At 34.0% G+C, this 23,078-nt stretch overlaps 1 protein-coding gene across 1 annotated transcript in view; it reads left to right on the forward strand.

Moving 5' to 3' along the window:
- TOX (thymocyte selection associated high mobility group box) overlaps positions 1–21,209 on the forward strand; it is a 195,559-nt gene extending 174,350 nt beyond the window's left edge. Inside the window, exons 6-9 of the mRNA XM_070942264.1 lie at positions 8,970–9,050; positions 12,299–12,685; positions 20,124–20,275; positions 21,127–21,209. Coding sequence (XP_070798365.1) covers positions 8,970–9,050; positions 12,299–12,685; positions 20,124–20,275; positions 21,127–21,163 — 657 coding nt within the window. The 3' untranslated portion in view covers positions 21,164–21,209. The remainder of the gene's footprint in view (positions 1–8,969; positions 9,051–12,298; positions 12,686–20,123; positions 20,276–21,126) is intronic.
- Positions 21,210–23,078: the final 1,869 nt, after the last annotated feature.

Raw genomic sequence — 23,078 nt, forward strand, 5'->3', positions numbered from 1 at the left:
GTAAATCTTTTGAGCACACAACCAGTATTTGTATTTATAATACCTTTTTCTTTATCAAATAACAGCTTTATAATACTTTAAAATACTAAATATGTTTTGAACTGTTTACAATTTTCTGTGAATTTGTTGGGCCTTGCTCCAAGATTTGTAAATCTCAAAGAACATATTTTTATGATATCCAATATAAGTTAAACATACCACATTTACCTTTCATGTGACCATAGAAAATTATTTTCTAATATTTTCTCATTTTCCCTTGTTTTACAAAGATACAAGAATAGGAAATAAATGCATTTACTAAACAGAAATATGTCATATATCATACAATCCATATTTCATATAATTCACATTTACTTTATAACTTGTCTTTATATTGATATCAGATATGTGTCAGATATGGCATTTATCGAGTAAAAGAAAGGTCTCTCATTTTAGAAAGAGCTGTGAGAGTAGACCCATAGTACATCAGCATACCTCATGTTCTCCTAGCAATTATAAAATAACAAACTTCCATTAGAACCATCTGATTAAACAGTCATCTTTGGAGAAACAGCTAGTAATTTCCCACTTCCAAGAAGTGAGCAAGAGCAAAGCTTTGCCTCTTGTCTAGAACAGCCTCCTGGACAAAATCAGAGTATTCTCTTCCCTGTTTAGAATTCAGGAAAATTTTAAAACCAGAGGCTTTTGCCCAACATTTAGAGTTTAAATTGATGTCACTGATATATGTATGTGAAAATTTACAGAATTGAAGCTTTTATTTGATAAGATTAGTTGTTTTTCTCCTCTCTTTACTTTTTAGTTTTAGTTATTTGATTGTGCATGTCTTTGTTTATAATGTAGCATTGCTGATTTAGATGTTGTGTATATTTTTTGCAATGTCAAGATCCTTATTGCTTTGGGGAGGGAGGGAGGGAGGGAGGGAGGGAGGGAGGGAGGGAGGGAGGGAGGGAGGAAGGAAGGAAGGAAGGAAGGAAGGAAGGAAGGAAGGTCTGACATAATGTAGAAGATCTCAGAAGATCTCCATACTTATACCTTATTTCTCCTATGTTTCAGATGAGCAATTTGATACGAACAATCTAGTAATTTTTTTGCAGACAGTTTCTTATCGATATTAGACATTATGTGAGACAGGAGAAAAAAATTAAATATTCAAATAGTTATATGTAACACATAAAAAATGAAGTATGTTACAAATGTACTAACAGACTTTCAGTATGACTGATTATATAAGTATGCAAATTCTCAAATAATATATTTCTCCAAATAATTTATCTTTAGAGGGGAAAGACCATTTCAGCTTCACTAAAAATAATATGATAGAAACAAATTAGGTTTTTCTACAAAGTCTTTTGGGACTTATCTTCCTTTCAGATAAATATAGCATTACTTCCTTCTCTTAACACAGTTTCCACCTCATTATCTTTCAACTGATTAAAGAATATTAATGCTCCATGCTTAAGTATCAAGTATGAGAAAGAATCCAGTATTTTCTATAATTTAAAGATATTTTGTTATGATATTTTTCCTTACTTGAAACAGAATGGGATGGCAGCAGTCAGAGTAGGATAGGACGGAAATCTTAAATTCACATAGCAGAGGTGTTACATGGCTATGTGATGGCATGCTCATAATTGCACATGCTGCTGCATTCTGAATCTGCTTCAACTTTCTGAATAATCTTCAGGATTGAGCCTTAAAGCATTCCACAGTCATGGATGTCTGACTCAATTCCTTCTTCCCTGCCAATATCAGCTATCTCTGATTATAGAAAAGAGAAAAGTCATTGAAATACAGTGCCTCCCACTTCTAATTCCTATACCCCCTCTCTCAGGCCACAGACCACAGACTACATCCAAACATCTTCACCCTCAACTTCATCCCCTTGAAATTCAAAATAACTTACTATGTATTCTGTTGCACTCAGACCTTCAACAGGCTATGGATAAAGCTTTGCTGAGAATCACCAACCATCCACCAATATGAATTCCTACCCATCTCCCTTCACTCCCTTGCTTCCACAAAAGCACAATCTGGTATAGAATGTAGGTGACATCAAGATTAGTCTGAATTTGATTTTTTGTTCTTTAAGATGATAAGAGATAAAGCAAAATTTTGGCCCATTATCTTCTGTATCACAATATATACATAGATGTCTTAATATGGATACTTGTTTAGAAGATACCCAGCCTTTTCTTATTCAGATTTCTAGCTATTATTAGTTTATTGATACCACTAGACTCAACATTTCTGATGACTATTACTAGATGCATTACTATTGTTTCTCCTTCGTATAATGTAATTTGGAAGTTGATTCTATCTCAAAACCAAACTTCAACCAAAATTTAAAAATGTTCCCCAAGAATGTTAACATGGTAGTTGCACAGATACCATTTAAGAAAGGGGAATAATGGTTGGTTAATAGTTGATGTTTCAAAGCATGGATAGACTACTGTCTCCTTTAAGTCTGATACCTTACTCTGTCACATGAAGACGTACAGTATTTCTCATTCCCAGGTGTATCCAGTCAATCATTCAATTAAACTAACCCAATACAAGCATTGTTCAAGAGGGCATGTGTACCCAAGAAGTTTCAAGCATCATGTCCATATTCTCAGGTTTCAAAAATTGAAAATAACTTCATATATAGACAGTACATTGGACTTCTCAGTAGGCATTATAGTATTTCAACAAGCAAAATTTTTTAAAAACCGCCAAAAGTTATTTTAATTTTGAATTGCCTTGCAAATTTATCTCAACAGACCTTTAAATGTTGTAACACTGGAATATTAAGTGTAAGTGGCAGTAAGTATTTGTAACAAAAGCTGTTTGATGACTACTTGAAGATGCAATTTAAGCTTCAAAGTAATTTTTTCAGCTTTCACTGTCACAGAGAACATGACTCTTTACATTAACATATGCTCAAAAACTTCCCTAGAATATTTATATCTTATGCACTATGAACATCTTCTGGTCTGTTTCATTATCTGGAGCTCTTAAAAATCCAGGGAGAAGCTTAAGCTACAAACTTTACTAGACTACTATCTCAGTCAGTTTCTTTTGGACAGCAGGACTGGTGCTTTACCATCAGAATCCCTACTGTGTCTCATTGACCAATTGACAACTATAGGTCTTCCAATAAGAGAGATGGTGTTCTATCAACTGGTGGAAACTCCCCCAACTTATCCTTTAGTTAGAAGTAATGCTGTTTAGAAAAATTAAGTGAACAGCGTTATAACAGTGTTATAAATCAGATAACAAGATCGAACTCAATCACCAATGCATCTGTAACAGTCAATAATACATGCCAAGTCAATCTTTTTTTATAATCAAGTCATGATGGGTAATGTTTGTTGTAAACTAACTAACATTTGGCAGCAGTATCACTAAGGAAGAATGAAGCCATGCTGAGAAGGTATCTCCTAGATATTGGCAGTCTTCAGGGATAGTCAATTTCTCTGGGCTGCAGAGAAAGAGGAAAATGCAGAAAGTATCCCCCACCCACAAAAAAATCCATTTCCAGTAGCACTTCTTTCTTGGCATAATTTTCTAATAAAATTACTTTCGTTGTGTTTTTAAAATGCTATGCTTTCATATGTAAACAGTCATCTTTGTGTGTTTTAAACAGATTGTTTGTGGCTTTCTACTCTTTGGATTACAACTGTGCTTAATAGACTGTAAACCAAGCTGTTGATAAAATATGTCTGTTGCCAGGAGGCTTCCTTGCAGACCAAATATAGTTAATATAGTTTTCACTGTGGATTTGGAGGTGATCCAGAGATTAAGAATTATCTGCAGTTTTGCACAAATTATCCTAAAGTTAATTCAGATGTTTTCATCAAACTTGTTGCATCTTACATAGGAATCACCCACTGATGATGATATAATTTGGGGGCAACTTACCTATTAATATAGTAATTCTTAATTGAATTCAAATGCTTTGTTTCTACTACATTGACAAAAAATTACACTTCTTTTATGCCATGGCTGTTATACAACTTGCTGTTCCCTAACTTTAATGGTCCAGAACAGGGTGTCAAACTCACGTTATCAGGGCGGTGTCACATGACATATTGGAACTTTTTTCACCTTCACTAAATCAGGCGGGAGTGTGGTCAGCATATTACACATCCGGTCCATGCGCGAAGAGTTTGACAGAGCTGGTCCAGAATGTAGAGATTCATTGAGTTTTTGATCATTAGAATTTCATTCAAGAATAGAATAAAATTATTTTTCTAATGTTGACTCAAATTACTCAGTCATTTTAACTGTAATCCACAAATTTATTCTCAAGCATTGTGTTAATGAAAGAGAGTATGCCATTTTCAAATAATTGGAAGTCTTAATACCACCATGTATGGTTGGGCTTACTTTTCAATAGTTTGATTTCTGCCTTTCTATAAAAAGTAACTTAGATCTCACCCAGTCAGTAACAAAAATTATAAATACTTATTAGGTTGTACACATTTGATGAACATCTTGTCCTCTTTTTCTAGATCAGGACAATTTGGATTCCAGTTTGAAGTCTTAAGTGCCTGAATTGGGCCTTTCACAAAATAAGTTACTATGAGGAAAGGGTGCTTCTTTATAAACCAGCATAAGCAGTTCCAAAACATCTAAATCTGATTTGATTTTTTATTTGATGTTTATCCCACCATTATTATTGTTTATAAATAACTCAAGGCAGCGAACATACTTAATACTCCTTCATCTTCCTGTTTTCTCTACAACAACAAGCCTGTGAGGTGGGTTGGATTGAGACAGAGTGACTGCCCATAGTCACCCAGCCGACTTCCATGCCTAAGGGAGGACTAGAACTCACAAAAGTCAAGATCTTTGAAAGAAATCTCTACTGATTATCTTTAATCAAAATCTTCTGAGAAATTGGCTGCTAGATTTAGAATTCGTCTCCCCCAATTTGTAGCTTATGGACTGAGCTAGTAAAAAAAGCAGCAAAAGTTATCTGAATAATCTACAAATAGTTGCTTATGTTGTCTTTACTTACTAGTGCTGCTTACTGTATAAATCATTTTCCTTTCACTTTCTGTCTATAATATCAATTGTAGATGATTGTACATTCAGCTTGATGGTACATAAAATACTTATAAGGGATTCTGCATTCCATCCACATTGTCAGTTGTAATGCATTCATCTATTACATATTTTAGTATACGTGAATAAGATTCAACTAGTTCTGTTAACCATGATACACTTTGGAGCTCTTTCCTTCCAGTAGATAAAGATAGTATATTAGAATCTGAAAGACTATATAATACAGTGATATCAAATGGCTTAGAAGTGTGCACGATAATGATATGAGAAAATAGGAAAACAGTATGTATCAAATAAAGTACACCAATAGAGAAATGAAACAAATGCTTGGATTCTACACAATTAGATGTTATATCTAATAGTTTATTTACAGCAATAATAGAAAATGGTCATAATTGGCTTCTCAAAGTTAATCACAGTTTATTTTTTTACCCTGAAAAATTATAGGTGAGAATGTATCTCATCTGCAATTTTCTTTAAGAGTTTAAATACATCTACAGTATATGATTGAAGGTTGCAATATCTAGCATCTGTAGAAAGAAGTAGATGAAATGCAGAGTCTCTCATAAGTATTTTATGTACCACCAAGCTGCACCTGCCATTCATTTCATGTCTCTAGCTGCCTACAGTTTATAAACATGCTGAAGCTGGTGGCACCAAAAGATAATGATCTGGATTCAACTACCAGCAGATCTGACTCTGTGAGGATGGCCTCGCATTCTAATCAATATTGCTAGTACCAGATCTTGGGTGGGGCAATATATACCCAATCAAGTCACACATAGCTCAGATACCTTTATTGGCCAGGTCTAAGTCACCTCTGATCAATATCTGCTATTGCAGGTACCAGATGCTGGCAAATGATCAGGTGAGTGGTAAATGCAGTAAATGCCATTACCAGTATAAATTGATAAAAGAGAATTTAGCTCTCCAGAAATTACTCAGATGGTTAAAATTGTTTAAATTAAAGATAATTAGATCTTTAATTAAATCACAACTATGATTTTTAGTTAATTCACAACTGTTCACGTTTAAATCATAGTACATGATGAAGCTGAAGAATTATTGCATGTAATGTGTGAATATTGGTGGTGCAGCAGACTAAAGTACTGTTAAGTAACACCAGCTGCCTGCAATTACTGCAAGTTCAAATCTCACCAGGCTCAAGGTTGACTCAGCCTTCCATCCTTTCAAGGTAGGTAAAATGAGGACCCAGTTTGTGGGGGCAATAAGCTGACTTTGTATAAAAAAGAACACCGCTTGGGGGGGGCCCGAAAGCTCTACTAAGCAGGTATATACAAAGTATGAAGGCTACGCGTTGTAAGCCGCCCTGAATCTCTGGAAAAGGGCGGCATATAAATCGAACCGATAGATAGATAGATAGATAGATAGATAGATAGATAGATAGATAGATAGATAGACAGACAGACAGACAGACAGACAGACAGACAGACAGATAGATTGAAATGTCTGCAAGAAAACAACCCAGTTCAGAGAGTACCATGGACCCCTCATATATTTTCCTTCTTTAACTCCAAAGCTCCTCCATGATGTTAATAAATAGTTGCTGGGCAGATTGCTTTTTGCAGATGACATCATAATAAAAGCACTATTTGTAGTGAAATGTGGATTTTTATAGAACATTTGACTTGTGGGTCTTGTAGCTCAGCTACGTCTATTACTCCAATGGTGTGTTTTCCATCTTAGAATCTTTTGTTATATTTCAGCTATAAAATAATATTAATTACTCTCTTCCATATCCTTAACCTTTGAGTATCGAGTATTAAATAGTCTATGACTAAATAGGAAATGGTATCTATATGATGAACTGCCATAATAGTACCTATGTATAAAGTTCTATAGAACTACCATTAATTGGACATACGAAATGAGAAATGTCAGAAATAAATCTGTGATCTATTATTCTTATTATGTTTAGTATTTGTTTTGAATATGAAATAACAAAATTATGCAGATGTATTCAAAGAGAGTGCAATTTACATTCTTGCCTGTTCTTTCAGGTCAGGCAAATTTAATTTTAGCTGCCAGAGAGGAAAAACTGTCAAGTAATCGGTGTTTCATTTCCTTGAAGCAAACAATACATTTTAGCAATAACTACAACCAATCAACTCAGAAAGATTACTTGTTATAAATCCTTACCAAAACAAAATGTGCAAAGGTTTGCAATCTGCAAAAATTGCAAAAGAATGTACACGTGCCAGCACACAGTTAAAATCAACATATTATTCTAATTTCATTCTATATGTATAACCTTGGAATCATAAGACGTCTGTTTTTTAATGATGATCTTATATTTTCCTGAGATGCAAAATCTTTAATTCTTTTAAGAAAACGTAGGGTTTTTCCAGCAAAGATAAGAGAAACTTGTATGCTATCAAAACTATCACTTTGATGGAATAAAAAACGCTCATTTTGTAACAATACAGTGCTGTTTCATAAATATTTTTATAGTTTCGAAATGCATTACTTGGAAGTATATGCCTCAGCTTTATGGGCCTAATAAGTTTGAAATATATCACTGCAAACTTACAAAAACAGAGCCTTTTTCTGAATATACATCATGGAGACAATAGGTTCATAGTAAAATAGATTAAAAAGGCCCACTATTCCAAGAAGAAAAAACAGCTGTCATCTACAACACACAGTGTAAACATGGCAACAGCCACTATTTAGGACTAAAAGCTGAAACTAAAACAAAAACACCAGAACATCAACAGAAATCAACACTCAGGTCAGCAGGAATTAACACCAAGAGCAATACCAAGACAAAACAATCAAGCATTAAACAAAAATATCCTAATCAACTACCAATTCAGACATAATTTCTGTTTTAATTATTTTAATTGGTTTTGTAATATGTTTTAATAGTATGTTTTGTTATACACTTTGTGTGAGATGGGCAGCCATATAAATTGGATAAACAAACAAAAAATAATAAATTATATCCATGGTTTATTTCCAGTATAAAGAAGCAAAGACTTAGTGTTTGAACCTGTTGGTGTATGGTATTTTATGCAGCGCTACAGAATATCTGCCTACTGAATTTTCCTATATTTTAGATCATGACATTTACACATGATGTAGATGTTTGTTAATTGATGTTTTCAGAATGATGTATTCATATTTCCTTCTGAGTTTGTTGCTGATGACTGTTGCTACTATTACTGTTATGACAGGTTCATGATGTTGAATAGCCATTACAATAATGGCTTTCTTATTATTTCAATGTACTATCTGTCAGACATGCATCATTATTTTGGAGTCGGCAAGCATCTCAGGTGAAAATTGTATTGCTAACCAGTACTTCAGTTGATTGTGAAAATTGTCCCTTAAAGCAAGGCAGAATGGTATCTTCCTGGGGAGCAGAGAAAGGTAGCAAAACATGCTAAGCCTTGTTTCCTATGTCTTACCATATCAAACTCCGCCCAGATTTAATTTCATTGAATCAGGATTGTGTATGATAATTTTTTTATCAAAATGAACCTAATTTGATTGATATATTAACCAGTGAAAAACTTTATGTTATGATCATCACAAATACATTGCCAAAAATGCTTCATTCATGGTAACTGAAAAGTATTGGGGTTGTAATTCAACACATTTGGAAGAGCTGTTAGTGAGGGTAATGTAATAATGTGTCTAGCAATTATGGTAGTTTTGATCAAAATAACTATATATTTGAAGCCCTTTCTTCCTTTCTTTTTTTAAATAATTAGTTCTTAGGTTAATGCTTCACATCACTCTTGGCAGAATCTGTGAGAAAATTGTGAGAATAAGTTATAGGAAGCAGATAATTAAAAGAATAATGCTTGTTTTAATAAACATATTCTTAAGGATGAGATTTTATGTAAAAGCAACATTAACTTTGTTACTGACTTTTTCCTTTTGTTTTTTTAAAGGTATATAAAAAGAAAACTGAAGCTGCTAAGAAAGAATATCTGAAGCAGTTAGCTGCGTATAGAGCAAGCCTTGTATCAAAGGTAACATGGGTTTCAGTTGTCACAGAATTTTTCAGGCTGAAACTATGAGCAGGACTGGAAATAAAAAATAGTCACTACAAAGTTGACTTCTTCAACCTGGTGTGGTGTAATATTGGACTTCAGATATCAGAATTCCAGTCTAGTGATTGTCACAACTGCCAACCAGCAGCTTTACTGGCCAACTGTTTTGACGTATTTTCCTAACATGTCTAGCATATTTTATTTTGTTTGGAGTACTTTAAAAATAGCCATGTTCATTTAAAAATGATGTTAGAAATATATGCTGGTATAATATTGGAAAATGTGCCAGAGCATTCTCAAACCTTTTTGCCATTCTGAAATTTGCCACTGGTAAATGAACAGCGATACTGAAATTAATCTTGAATGCTTTATTTCAAACTTGAATACTTTATTGGCCAAGTGTGATTAGATACAGAAGGAATTTGTCACTGGTGCAAAAGCTCTCAATGTACATGCAAAGCAACAGAATCATTATTATCATCGTCGTCATTGTACAAAAGTGGTTTGTAGTCTACTTGCTTGATATGTAGAAATGAAAGAATAAAGTATCAATTCACAAAGCATTCTAGATAATGCTATTCAGATTATGAAATTGTTTAAAATACTGGTGAAACTTTTTCATTGTTCTAAGTTGCAACTTTTATTAGTTTTGCATGTAGTTTAACAAATTATACAGCATTTTTTAAGATATGGTGAACTGTAACTTTGTTTCTAAAAAACAAGCACTTTTCATTATTTACCAATGGCAATAGCTGTTGTTGCTGTTGATTTGTCACTTCATCTGTTGAAGAGATATTCCTGAATGTTTCCAGTTCCAACAGAATACAACATAAAAACCCATCCCAAGAAATTTAAAAGATAGGAAACCCATACCCACTTCAATGTAGAGCAAAATATAGAAAGTTCCTTTGTCTATCTGTCTGTCTGTCTATCTGTCTATTAATTTTTTTTTTGCTGGCCATCTCCACAAGACAACTCTTACAGTGAGTGATAATTTTCCAGACTTTCAAGCAGAATTATTTTTCTTCAAATGCCAGGAATTGAATTTGGGACCTCCAATAGGGAAACCAAGCTTGATTGATTGATTGATTGATTGATTGATTGATTGATTGATTGATTGTATTTCTATGCCACCCACTCTCTGAGGACTCTGGGCAACTTACAAGAAAGACAGTATACTAAATAGCATATTGCCCCCAACAATCTGGGTCCTCATTTTACCCACCTCAGAAGGATGCAAGGCTGAGTCAACATTGAGCCGGTGAGATTTGATCTGCTGAATTAGCAGTCAGCTGAAGTAGCTGCAGTACAGCACTCTAACCACTGAGCCACCTCGGCTCTTTGAGTTGTGATCCATTTCTGTATCTCAGATATGTGGTAACAAATCATTTATAATCTTTCAACCCCTGAAGAATAGCTTCATTATAAGACAAATGCTTACCCTCAAGTTTCTGAGAATCATGCATAAAGATAATGCTTTGTATTCATGTTTGGTTCAAGGATTCCTACACTGCATTCAAGATGGCTGAATAATAATTTGCATTCACAAGTTTCTCTAGAGCGGGGGTCTCCAACCTTGGCAACTTGAAAACTTGTGGAGTTCAACACCCAGAATTCCACAAGTCTTCAAGTTGCCAAGATTGGAGACCTCCGCTCTAGAGTTCTGATTACAAGGATGGTTAGTTAATGTCCTGTTATGCACTATCAGATCCAACTAAGATCTGACTGCCAGGACTTCATGATTATTCTTCTAAATATATGTAATTCTTATACCCTGTAATATAGAATAGCAGATACATTTTTATATAATTTATAAAGATTAAATTATCTTCGAAATTCACACAGAAAAATAATCTTCTCTTCCTCAGAAGTTTAAAATATATTAGATTTTGAATTAATATACTTAAACTTTTCTTGCTAAATCCTAAAAGTATAGCTTTCAGATTTTTGTTTGACTTTGTAACAATTTAGTGGCTTTCCTTGTGCCCCTTGTAACTTCACCCTTCAGCACAAATTCTTAGGATTTTTACCCTTAGGGAAATTATAAACATTATGAGCTGTGTGGAAATTATACACACACACAGAAAGACATCCCTCCCCCTTTTCAAATTATTACCAGAAGTATTCATGGACTCCAGGCAATATCCACTCTTTCCTAAATTAATGTTTTTGTTTGTTTCCTTTTTTTATTTGGGTATAACTTGGATCAGTACTTAGACTCCAAATCTGGTGGCAGGGTTCTAAAACATTCAAAGAGTTTTTAGCTCTCTATAGTATGCAATATTTGGGTGGAACAACTGTTACAAATCACTCATAAAATGAACTTTATGAAGAATTAAATTCTATTACCATTTTTATTGGTATAAGAATGAAATATCATTGATATGTTCTACCTTTTTTGGTGCAACTTTTGCCTTAGTTTTTAAAAAGCAGCACTTCGTATTTTTTGCTTTTTCAAATATATTTTTTTCTCTGTGCATAAATGTACATGTACCACTCTGCAGAAATGAAAGACATATTCTTACCTATACACAGAGAATTGAATTCCCTTTATCATTTCCATTTAATTTTGTGCAGTTTACTGGAGAAAATACATTTTTGTTGCTATCATATTAAAGCTTGATGGGGCAAATGAAGTTATCATTTTTTTTCCACTGTACATTATTACAGATAATGAAGCAATTTCTATAATGTGCATATATGCTGATTGGTGGTGATGGTGCGTATATCAGAAAGAATATAAATGGCTCTCACAGGCTCCAGTGACCCTAGAAAGCTCAGAGTCACATTAAAGTTACTTTGACTTTAAAATGGACCAAATGTGACATGAAGGTCATAGAATAAGGGCATATAGAAAGCTTCCCTTGTTTGTTTTGACATAGAACCACATGCTTTCAAAGGAAGGCTTTGTCAATTTTTTTTCCTGGCATATTTCAATAGTTATTCCTTCAACTTCTCCTTAAGATATAAATTACTATTCAGGTACATATCTGCTGGCAAGCCCTTGGGAGTTAATACTGTACTCTTTACTGCATTTATGTGAGCACATCAAGTATATAATACAGGTATTAGAAAATAACAATGCAGGAAACTGAGAAAAAAAATTATAGAAGCTCTTTTTAATGTTAACATTATCAGTGTCTTGTCTCTCAGGATAACTGCACATCTCAGACTTCTACTAATTGATGGTGGGCTTTTTTCTTTTTCTTTTTTTCTTTTTTAAATAGAGCTACAATGAACCCGTGGATGTTAAGGTATCCCAGCAACCTCAGATGATGAGCCCAAAGCAGCCAGTATTCCATGCATCCACACAGCCTCATTCAGCAATGTACTTAGGTTCCCATTACCACCAACAAACAGGAATGAATCCTCATATAACAGCCATACATCCCAATATTCCAAGGAATATAGCACCTAAGCCTAACAACCAAATGCCAGTGACTGTTTCAATAGCCAACCTGGCTGTAACTCCTCCACCAACCCTTCAGATGAGTCCCCCAATTCATCCACATCTCAGTATACAGCAACATCAGACACTTACAATGCAGCAATCCATTGGAAATCAGTTGCCAATGCAAGTGCAGTCTGCTATACATTCACCAACAATGCAACAAGTAAGTTCTTGCCGAATTTTAAGCTTTACCACCCAATATATGTCATGAATAATTTCTTTTGTTTACTTAATCAGCTTATGTAGTTAAATTAGGAAACTCAGCACATGAGCAGTCCCTGTTGACCTTTCTTAAATGACATCTGCATCCTGAAGTAAAGTATTAAATGTAGGAAGTAGTGGAATTCAATTTTTTTTTACTACCGGTTCTGTGGGCATGGCTTGGTGGCCATGGTTTGGTGGACATGGCAGGGGAAGGATACTGCCAAATCTCCATTTCCACCCACTCCAGGGGAAGGAACCTGCAAAATCTCCATTCCCACCCCACTCCAGAGGAAGGATACTGCAAAATCCCCATTCTCTCCCTACTCCTGGGGGAAGGATATTGCAAAATCTCCATTCCCATCCCACTCTGGGGCCAGTCAGAGATGGTATTTGCCGATTCTCCAAACTACTCAAAATTTCCACTACTGGTTCTCCAGAATCTGCTGAATTTCACCCCTAGTTGTAGGGAAAGAATTGTTCTGTACACCTATCACTCTAGGTGTACGGACTATTCCACAAGCAATGATCCTAATTGTGGAGAGTATAGGTTTGCTTGCAAGAAAGAATTATGGCATCATTTGAGAAGCATCAGTGGGAGGGAATTTATTGAGCATGTTCATATGGTGATGATTTTCAGTTCTCAGAAAGTTATAATCTTTGGAGAACATTTTTCTCCACAGTGAAAGAACAACTAGATGCACAGCTCCTTAACCATTTAAACATTCCAGTTTTAAAATATTGTGTGGAAACTGGACAGCCATATTATAATTCTGTTGTTGATTATATCTCAATTTAACCTACTTGATACATTATATTTCTGAACCTAAATTTCAGCTGGACATTCTGATTTAAACCTGAATCTAAAGCAGAGCACATTTTCCTACTTTAGAATATATACCACAACTATATTCCATTTTCAAGTGATGTCTCCAAGCTAAGAAGTGGGTAATAGCATAGAAGTAGGAATATTATAGAAGATCCTAGCTTTCACTACTTTATTGTAATGAAGAACGGTGGGTTGCACTATTAGTTCTGTTAGAGTATGGTATTATTTAATTTGACAAAGTATAATAGGAGTGCCATCTATTTATATCATAGCCTGAAAATAAGTTTTTACATGTGTTGTATCCTTTTTTGTAAGTCTGATCCTTGTACTATGTGTTATTCAGATGTTTTAAGTTAGCACATGCCAAAATTACCTAACCTTTTTCATAAGCGCAAACATTTAAATTTTTTCGCACTGTGCTTTAATTTATATATTTTTAAAATGAATCTATTATGTTCCTTTTTCACCTAAAGATTTTGCCTCTATCTGAAATTTCTCATTGATCGTATTTTCTTCGAAATTCATTAGCAAAAAAAAATCACAACTGGCTAGCTAGTTAAGTAAAGTTCCTTATAATATTCATAAGCAAAACAGTTCTGCATTTTCTTTGTAGTTATCATAAATTTAAGTATACCTTACACATTTTGTTTTCAAGTAAAACTATTTAATAATGAGTTCTAGGAAATAGATCACATAAATATGGATATCTTTATTTGCACTGCTAATGACCTTTTGTAACTTACCGTAGATTTTCCTACTTACCCGTAAAATGTAAATAGAGTTTTCATTAAAACAGAATAAAAACATACTGTGGTTTAAAAACTACCTCATTTTGATTTGTAATATATTTCTTGCATTGCAATATTCAACAGGCTAATTTACTGCATACAGAATAACACAGTTGCAAGGGACCTTGGAGGTCTTCTAGTCCAACCCCTATACTTTATTTTTTAAGCAGTATACAAATAATTTGGGATCAGCTTCCTTCCTAAATATTGATGTTCTGCCTAGGAGTCAGCTTATTTTCTTACCTGTGTCCCTAAGTCAAATTGCTATTTTCAACATTGGATTTGTATCATTTATCTATTCTAATGTCATGAAGGGATGTGGTGGCTCAGTGGCTAAGACGCTGAGCTTGTCAATCGAAAGGTTAGCAGCTCAGTGGTTCATATGCCTAGTGCCGCATAACGGGGTGAGCTCCCATTACTTGTCCCAGCTTCTGCCAACCTAGCAGTTCGAAAGCACATAAAAAATGCAAATAGAAAAATAGGGACCACCTTTGGTGGGAAGGTAACAGCGACCAGAAGGTGCCAGTCATGTGTCTGGCATTTAGTCATGCCAGGCACATGACCACGGAGACGTCTTCGGACAGCGCTGGCTCTTCGGCGCCAGCACATATATGCGAAGGGAACCTTTACCTTTACCATATCGTGTGTATATTTGTAATTACAAAAAGCTAATTAAAACAGTCTGTGTCTTCCAAAAGAATTATGGACTAGGGATTCCATAATTCCTAGTCAGGTTTAGCAATGCAGATTTTAAAATGTTGTGGCTTCCTGTGTGGTATGCCAAGAGAATGATCATTTCCCAGTGACTGGGACATAGTCAATTGCACCATCATATGTAACCTGTTCTAATTTCCTAATAAGAAGGTATTGAGTTTGGGGAGAAACTAAGTGACTGAATGCAGTGATGGAGTTGAACCATAGGAAAATGGAAAGAAGTAGTATAACTCCTTAATAGCCAAGATAAGTGCTTGCTTAATTCTGCACTATATACTGAAACACATAAAAATATGAAATCATATAGTGCTGTATATGACAGACATCTAAGGGAAAGGGCATGTAACCACTATCCAAAAAACACCTTACTAATCTTCTTACTAATTTTTTTTCTTTAGCATTATGATTATGCACTAGCTTTTAAAGAAAATATTGGCTTGTTTTGTCTGCAGTTTCAAAATTCAGGAAGCATTTGGTTATATTTCATTCCTTTTAGCCACTTCTACTACTCACTCCCCCTCACATTGTTTTTCTCAATGTGGTTTAGGAGAAGGAGAAAAATCATTAATATCTGTCAACTGTCCTTATAACCTTAAGGGAGAATCTTTGTGTGATATCACACAGACAGATTTTCAATTTCCTTGTGTAATAAATAGATGCTTTAGAATTTGGATGTAATTTAAGAGTTTAAAAAAACATCACATTGAGATTGATGAATAAATCAGTTGTGAAGACAAAACATAGATGCCTGTTGAAAATACCTCTCTAGACAGGCAGGAAATGAAATTAGTTCCTGGTAAAGTGGGAAGATGAGGGTCACTGTTTATGTTTCACTGGAAGCTTTTTTGTACTTGCTATAGGCCCACACAAAACCCCCAAGTAGGGATACAGAAATCTAATTAAAGAGCAAATGTGCCATCTGACATCAAATTAATCTTTATCAAGTGCCCTATTTTTATTTCAGCATGGAGCTAGGATATGAACCTTAAAATTCAAGGCATGCCACAAAATGGTTTTTGATCTTATCTTGGGTGGCACACCGCATAACATTTACCACTGTTTTTAGTTCATAGAGTTTCAGTTTTATGATTTTTAAAACAATTGTGCGCAAATCTTTTCTATGGATACCTGTTTCTGTGTCAGAATAGTTTACCTGACCTCTCATGAGCTGCTCTTGAGAGTAAGTAAAAAAACAATTTGAACCCCTATTTTCTCAGTTTGTATTTTTAATATTCTCCCATTAGCTTTGTGATAAAATTTTAATAAGCATTATTACACCAACAAAATTGTCAAATTAAATCTAAGAAACTGAAATATTAGGATGTACTTTCATTTATCCTACTGTTTTGCAATTAACAATAGAAAAAGAAACTCTTCATTAATAAGGAAATATGCATAAAAATTTAAATGACAGCTTATTTATTCTTTCTTGAGCAGAAGCAGAAAAGTAGGCTATTAATTCAATAACACTTTGCTTATTGTTCTCAATATTAATAAATCTAGCTTTGTTTTGTTCAGAAAACAAAATATAAAAGAGCAATAACGGAAAGTAAAGAAGAACAAAAATAGAAAGTAAATCAACTGATCAGAGTTGTCAGTTCCAAGACAGACATATATAGAAAAATTTCAAACCATACATTTCAAAAATACATCATGCAGTTGATTTGTTCAGGAGCTAGAGTAAAAAAAAAAAAAATGAACCGGCCCCATATCTTAATTTCTTGTTTCAGCAGGTGCTTTTTTTTTTTTTAATTGATTTATATGCCACCCTTCTCCAGAGACTCAGGGCGGCTTACAATGTGTTAAGCAATAGCCTTCATACTTTTGTATATTTATACAAAGTCAGCTTATTGCCCCCACAAACTGGGTCCTCATTTTACCTACCTTAGAAAGGATGGAAGGCTGAGTCAACCTTGAGCCTGGTGAGATTCGAATTTACAGTAATTGCAGTCAGCTGGTGTTAATCACAATGCTTTTAGTCTACTGAGCCACCAAGCCCTTCCACCAGGCTTTGATCCATGAATTACTGTGAACCAGTTCAGTGGGTCAGTTGACTAATACGGAAGTTGGCAACTCAAAGGTTGCAGATCAATTTTTGTGGAAATAAAAAAAAACAAGTTTTGTTTTTTTAAAAAGCTGGGGGTTTTTATCCCTGTTCTATGTGGTTCCTCAGGTTTAACCAGAGATGCAGTAGAACTCCTGATCCAGTGTTTGGAAGTTATAATAGGAATGGAGGAAACATGTTAAAAGTGAACCTTTGCAAAATATAAATACTGTTTGTGTATAAACAATACAACTCCATTCAACTCCAATGTTAGCTGTGGATATTGACGCATTTATTCTGAAGGGCAGCTCTATGAATGAAGGTCCTCCTGTGTTCACAGCTCTTACTTACTTTCAGATTCACAGTTAGATGAATTAATTGTTTGGAACTTGTCACGTTACATTTTTTTTCTTATTTTAACTTTGAATTCAATGAAGCCCATTGAATTCTGAAATTGACATGGATTGCTTGCCTTTACTTGCTTTTAATTACTATTAAAATGCAGTTAATCATGGCTCAATTATAATTATCAAGAAAGGAAACTGAATATGCATATATGAAAAGGCTCAAAAATTATAAAGGTCACAAGTTGGAGATTTGATATCTTATACCGAAGAACACATTGATGGATATGTTGATTGAAAATATACATTAATCTTACAAATTTTTAAAATTAAATTTTGTGCATAACTGATAAATATAGGGCTGGTTATTACAATTATTTCATTTCAAGGTATTCAGTTAATTTATTGGATGCACTTGATTTCTTGATGCACTTAGTTCTTTTGAATTTTTAAAGCTGGCATTTAATTGTATATCTTAAATAAGTTAATTTTATGCAGGATTATACAAAACAGAAATGTCAGGATAAATTATGATATATGGATAATTGGTTAAATTTAATATTCTTAAATAAAATATTAGCCTTAGTTTTTCAGATAGCACAATGTTTTTAAAAGGTATTAATCATTCTTTGATGCATACAATGAAAGGACAAAGAAGCTGAGGTTTGCTGTATAAGAATACTTCAGATGATCTTTAACATTTGCCTGGAGAAAACTGTATTACTGTTTTGTTTCAAATGCATGTCTTGTGTTTTAGAGTATTCCCAAGACAACTCATAAATTACATGAGCATTATAATATTATAGTTTCACTTAAAATACAAGAAATATTCTCTGTTAAAATCTCCAATACAGATTTATAGATTTAAAACAATATCCATTCTTAAGAATTGCTAACATACTACATTTAAATGCAGTTAAATGTTAACTCGGCAGTTAAAAGAAACAGTTATCATGTGGAAAAGTTTAAAAAGTACCCTAAGGGAAGAGCAGCATAGGAGATTAGGAAAGAATTATGTGTTATACAATTTAACAAGACATCACAGAACTAGGATAAAAATTAGCATATATGATTTATTTATATTAAAAAGAAATGTCATGGAATAAAATTTTAAAAAGACTGTTTCAGAGAAATATGACACCCCAAATTACATTCAGATGTTCTCAAATACGCTATGTACAGCAGTAAAATAAATACATTGTTTTTGCTTACTCATATTGTAGCCACTCCTAATATTAGAGGCATATTAGTAGCATACTTTTAACTATTATTTTCCACTGAAACAAAAAATATCAAGATTTTCTAACCTATTTGTTTGTTTAAAAAAAACCCCAACCTTTATAAAGAAACTAAAATCTGCTTTGGAAATCTGGAATTCATTTAAAAGGGCAACTACTCTTTCCCTTTCTCCCTCCCTTCCCAATCATTATATAGGCTGTATATTTTTTATTTTAGTTGCCATATAGAAAAAATAATAATTAGAAAGCGGCTAAATTTAAACATTATCCCCCATCATAATATTAAACCATTCCTGAGATTAGTTGACAAGAGCCTGTAAATCTGGAGATACTGTAAGAACTTCCATTGATAGGCCAAGTGAATTTATTGCAATTTATATTCGAGCAATTAAGGGCTCCATCCTTCATAAGTTCTTTATCTTGGCCTACCTGAAAATAAATAGTGCTTGAAAAGTTTAGCCTTGTTAAATGAACCCTGCCTCATGAGCTACTCATGAAATAATAAGATAAATAGTCAGTTAGAAACCTGTTGGTTTAAGTTAGGTATTTATTCTGTTTGCCAAATATAAACTAGTGAGAAGAGAGTGAAATTTCTGACAAATTTGTTCTGCTCAGTTAAACGGAACATTTACTTAATGTATCATCCTCTGATGTCCTTGGGAAGTTTCTTTTTAGTCTGGTTTGTTCTATTTTCTCCGGTGAAAATTAGTTGGTCTATTATGATACACAATAAAGCAGGTCTCCTGGCTTTTTGGCAATAAAGCGTTCTTGAAAATCTGATCAGCTTTCTGATTTGGAAAACATTTAAACATGTTGAAAACAACAGCAAGTGGGGGTTAGAGGGGGAGGGCTGTTGGTTTTTTTGCTACATTAGTCTAACAACGGTTAAAAAGCTTTAGTTGATTTTTTTTGTGTAGTTGAGAAAGAAGTGCAAATAAAGGAAGCAGCAGATGGTCCTTTTGTGGCTGAACCAAATAAAAGGGGTTTGAGAACAATAATTGTGAATAGGTGTAGTCTAATAAAACACTCAGCCACCTGCTGCCTGCCTCCTTCAAAAAGATTCTGTTGCATATTCTTGGAATTAACTAATAGAATATCCTTGGATTGAATTGAAATATGAGCTTCAAGAAACACACAGACCTTTCTTTTATTTTCTCATGTTGAATGTCCTGTTTTGTTTTGTTTTTCCTTTTTGGTGTTTTTTTTAAAGCTTTAAAATGTTTTTGTTCTTTGTCTCAACATTCTCTCTACATGATTGCAGTTTGTTGTCTGGCATTTGTCTTAACCAATTAAAATTATTGTCTGAAACCACAAGTGCCCATCTATTTTTCTTTTGCTGCAAGTTTCAGAATGGCGAAGAACAACTCGGTACTTTATCAAGCCTTTCAATTGAGAGGTTAGCTTTCATAATTAAACCTTGTTTTATTTTGTTTTTGTTTCTAGGGTTTTACTCTCCAGCCTGATTATCAGAATATTATCAATCCAGCATCTACAGCTGCACAAGTTGTTACCCAAGCAATGGAATATGTTCGTTCAGGGTGCAGAAATCCCCCAGCACAGACTGTGGAATGGAATAATGATTACTGCAGTAATGGGTGAGCAGACTGTGTATGCCACCTGGCATTGAGTAGCATTTAAAACAAAAACTGGACTCAGGCATTTTCATTTTTATACAACAAATATATTCTAGAGGCTAGCATAAATGTCCATATAGCTAACAGAAGGATCATTTTCATATGCCACAATTAAGAGGTTTTGTGAGAAGATCTTGCACTACAACTAAGATTTACATTTCAAAAATTCTAGACTGAGAAGGGAAAATCACATTAACTTATATAAAGAAGTCTTTGTTAAATAACTCTGGTCAACCTTGAGTCTTGGCTGCCATTGTTCTGTGGCCAGACTTGAGGAACTTGTAAGGCAGATTCAGAAGATAGTATAATGTCTTATTACATAGGCAGAGTTCCCTGCCTGTCTCTTTACTCCTCTAATTATAGTTCAGTTATGATGTCAGATTTAACATCCAACTGGACTTTATGACCTGAAGGGAATTTGCAAAGATTGTATTTTCATTCAGCCACAATACTTTCTAATTATAAGAACTATTAATTTGCAACCTCCCTCCACAAAGTGCTATAACGAAAAGAGGTTTTAAAATACCCGACCAGAATAAATATTACTTTTGAGAGAATAAAATTTCTGGAGTTTCTCCACACGGGTTTTTCTCCAGTATCAAAAGAATATGGTTTCCTTTCAACAATGAGCTCTCTGTGAAAATAAAGCTTTGCCTGAGTTTAATGAGAATATGAAATATAGTATGACTGTTTCAGCAGCTTTGAAAAATCACAGCACGGATTCAGAGATTAACAGTATCCCTTGTCCCCACTTAAATTTGCTTTTTAATGTGACTCCTAACTTCTTTTTTTCTTCCTCCTCTCTTCAATAGGGCCATGCAGAGGGACAAAGCACTGTATCTTACCTGAAAATATTTTGGAAATGCATCTCTTCTTTTCGCTGAGGAATGCAGGGAAGTCTTTTCATCATGGATTGCTTTATGCAGTCAAGGCAGTTCTGCATTTATTTAGAACATATAAGGTCGCTAAGCACTTAGGACTATTTTTGCTGGTGGGTCATTCACTCTGGGAAAAAAATGTCTTGTTCCTCCACCCCTCCTTTCTTTTTCTTTCTCCTTCCTTAAATGGACATTGCTTTTCTTCCTTCCTTGCAGGAGGAAGATTGGACCATTTGGATTTTGTTGGTTTTTATTTTTGCTGTGAAGTGCTGCGCTAGTAACTGCCTTAGCAACTGTAGATGTCTTGGATAAAAATCCTGGATTTTCCATTGGTTTTCATAATGGGTGTTTATATGAAACTACTAAAGACTTTTTAAATGGCTTTATGTAGCAGTCATAGCAAGTTGTAAATAGCATCTATGTTTCACTCTCCTAGAGTATAAAATGTGAATGTTTTTTGTAGCTAATTGTACTTTGAAACTGGCTCATTCCAGTTTATTGATTTCACAAAGGGGGTTAAATTGGCAAACATTCATATTTTTACTTCATTTTTAAGCAACTGACTAATAGTTCTATATTTTCAAACTCTGAAAAGAAAGAGGAAAATTATTCCCAAATGAATTTAATTAAACAGAAATTGGGTTTGTGTCATTAATTATACAAAGAAAAAAATGATATTGGGAAAAGAGCAAACACATTTATTTTGTACTGCCTAAAACTGCTTTTTTATCACTTTATGTGTAACGGTTAGTAAATGTCATTTACGTCCTCTTATGTATAAAACTGCCAAATGCTTTCTTGATATTTTATTAGATGCAGAAACAGATTGGAAACAGCTAAATTATAATCTTTACATATGGTTCTGTATTATTGTTTCTTCATCCTGTGTCTGTATTTAATCTTTTTTTATGGAAGCTGTTGCGCCTATTTATGAAATAATAAATATAGGTGTTTGTAAGTAAATTTGTTAGCATCTTAAAAAGGATTTTTTTTAAAAAAAATACTTTTGTGGGCATCAGTGTATTTGCTGCTGATATGATTTTTTTTTCCTGTGAGATAAATAAAGCCAACCAGCTTTTGTGGCAGAAAATGGAAATAATAAGAAATTATTCTGTACTTCATATGTTGAACTGAGACCAAACTGGGAAAAAAATAATCCCACTCTATTAAATCAATAGATTTTTTTATCTTTCTTGCTAAGTTCAAGTTCAGTCTTGAGCTAGCATGATGATGATTAAGAAGAAACAGTGTACCCAAAGACTATGGTTGCAGAGATTCTTCCTCCTATTCTCTTCTGTGAAAAGAAGATTTCTGCATATTCATAGCGATTGTGTTGGTTATAGAAGTCATTCAACTGCTCATAAAGTAGAGAAAGAACAACTTATAGCTGTGCAGCCCCTATAATCTACTTGAATTGCTAGACCAGTGCTATAATTCTGAAGCAAACCTTACATTTTCAAAGAATATCTCACCTGCTCTCAAAAAAACCGATCAGGAGAAAGGAATAATTATAATGGAGAGAAAATCTACAAAATTTATTACTGTTATGAAAGCACAAAGCAGAGTTCTATTATCCTTTAGGGTATGAAGTAGCTCAAAAAAGTGATTCATTCTTCTTTTCTTGCTGGCCCAATAGGAGAACAGAAAATGAGAGGCCAACATTGAAGATGTGTAAGGACTATTGTCATGGATAGTGAAGAATAAAGCAGCTTTGATAAATCTATCTTGGATTTTAAGTGTGCAAATGAGTTCAGGCAAGTGAGAGGAAGAATGAATTATTGATCTATACCAGTGTTTCTCAACCTTAGCAACTTTAACTTGTGTGGACTTCCAATTCCTAGAATTCCCCAGCCAGAATAGCATAGCCACTGGCTTAGACAGATAGT

This window comes from Pituophis catenifer, unplaced genomic scaffold (genome assembly GCF_029215685.1).
Source record: "Pituophis catenifer annectens isolate HBS135680 unplaced genomic scaffold, rPitCat1.0.hap2 SCAF_3, whole genome shotgun sequence".
NCBI lineage: Eukaryota > Metazoa > Chordata > Lepidosauria > Squamata > Colubridae > Pituophis > Pituophis catenifer.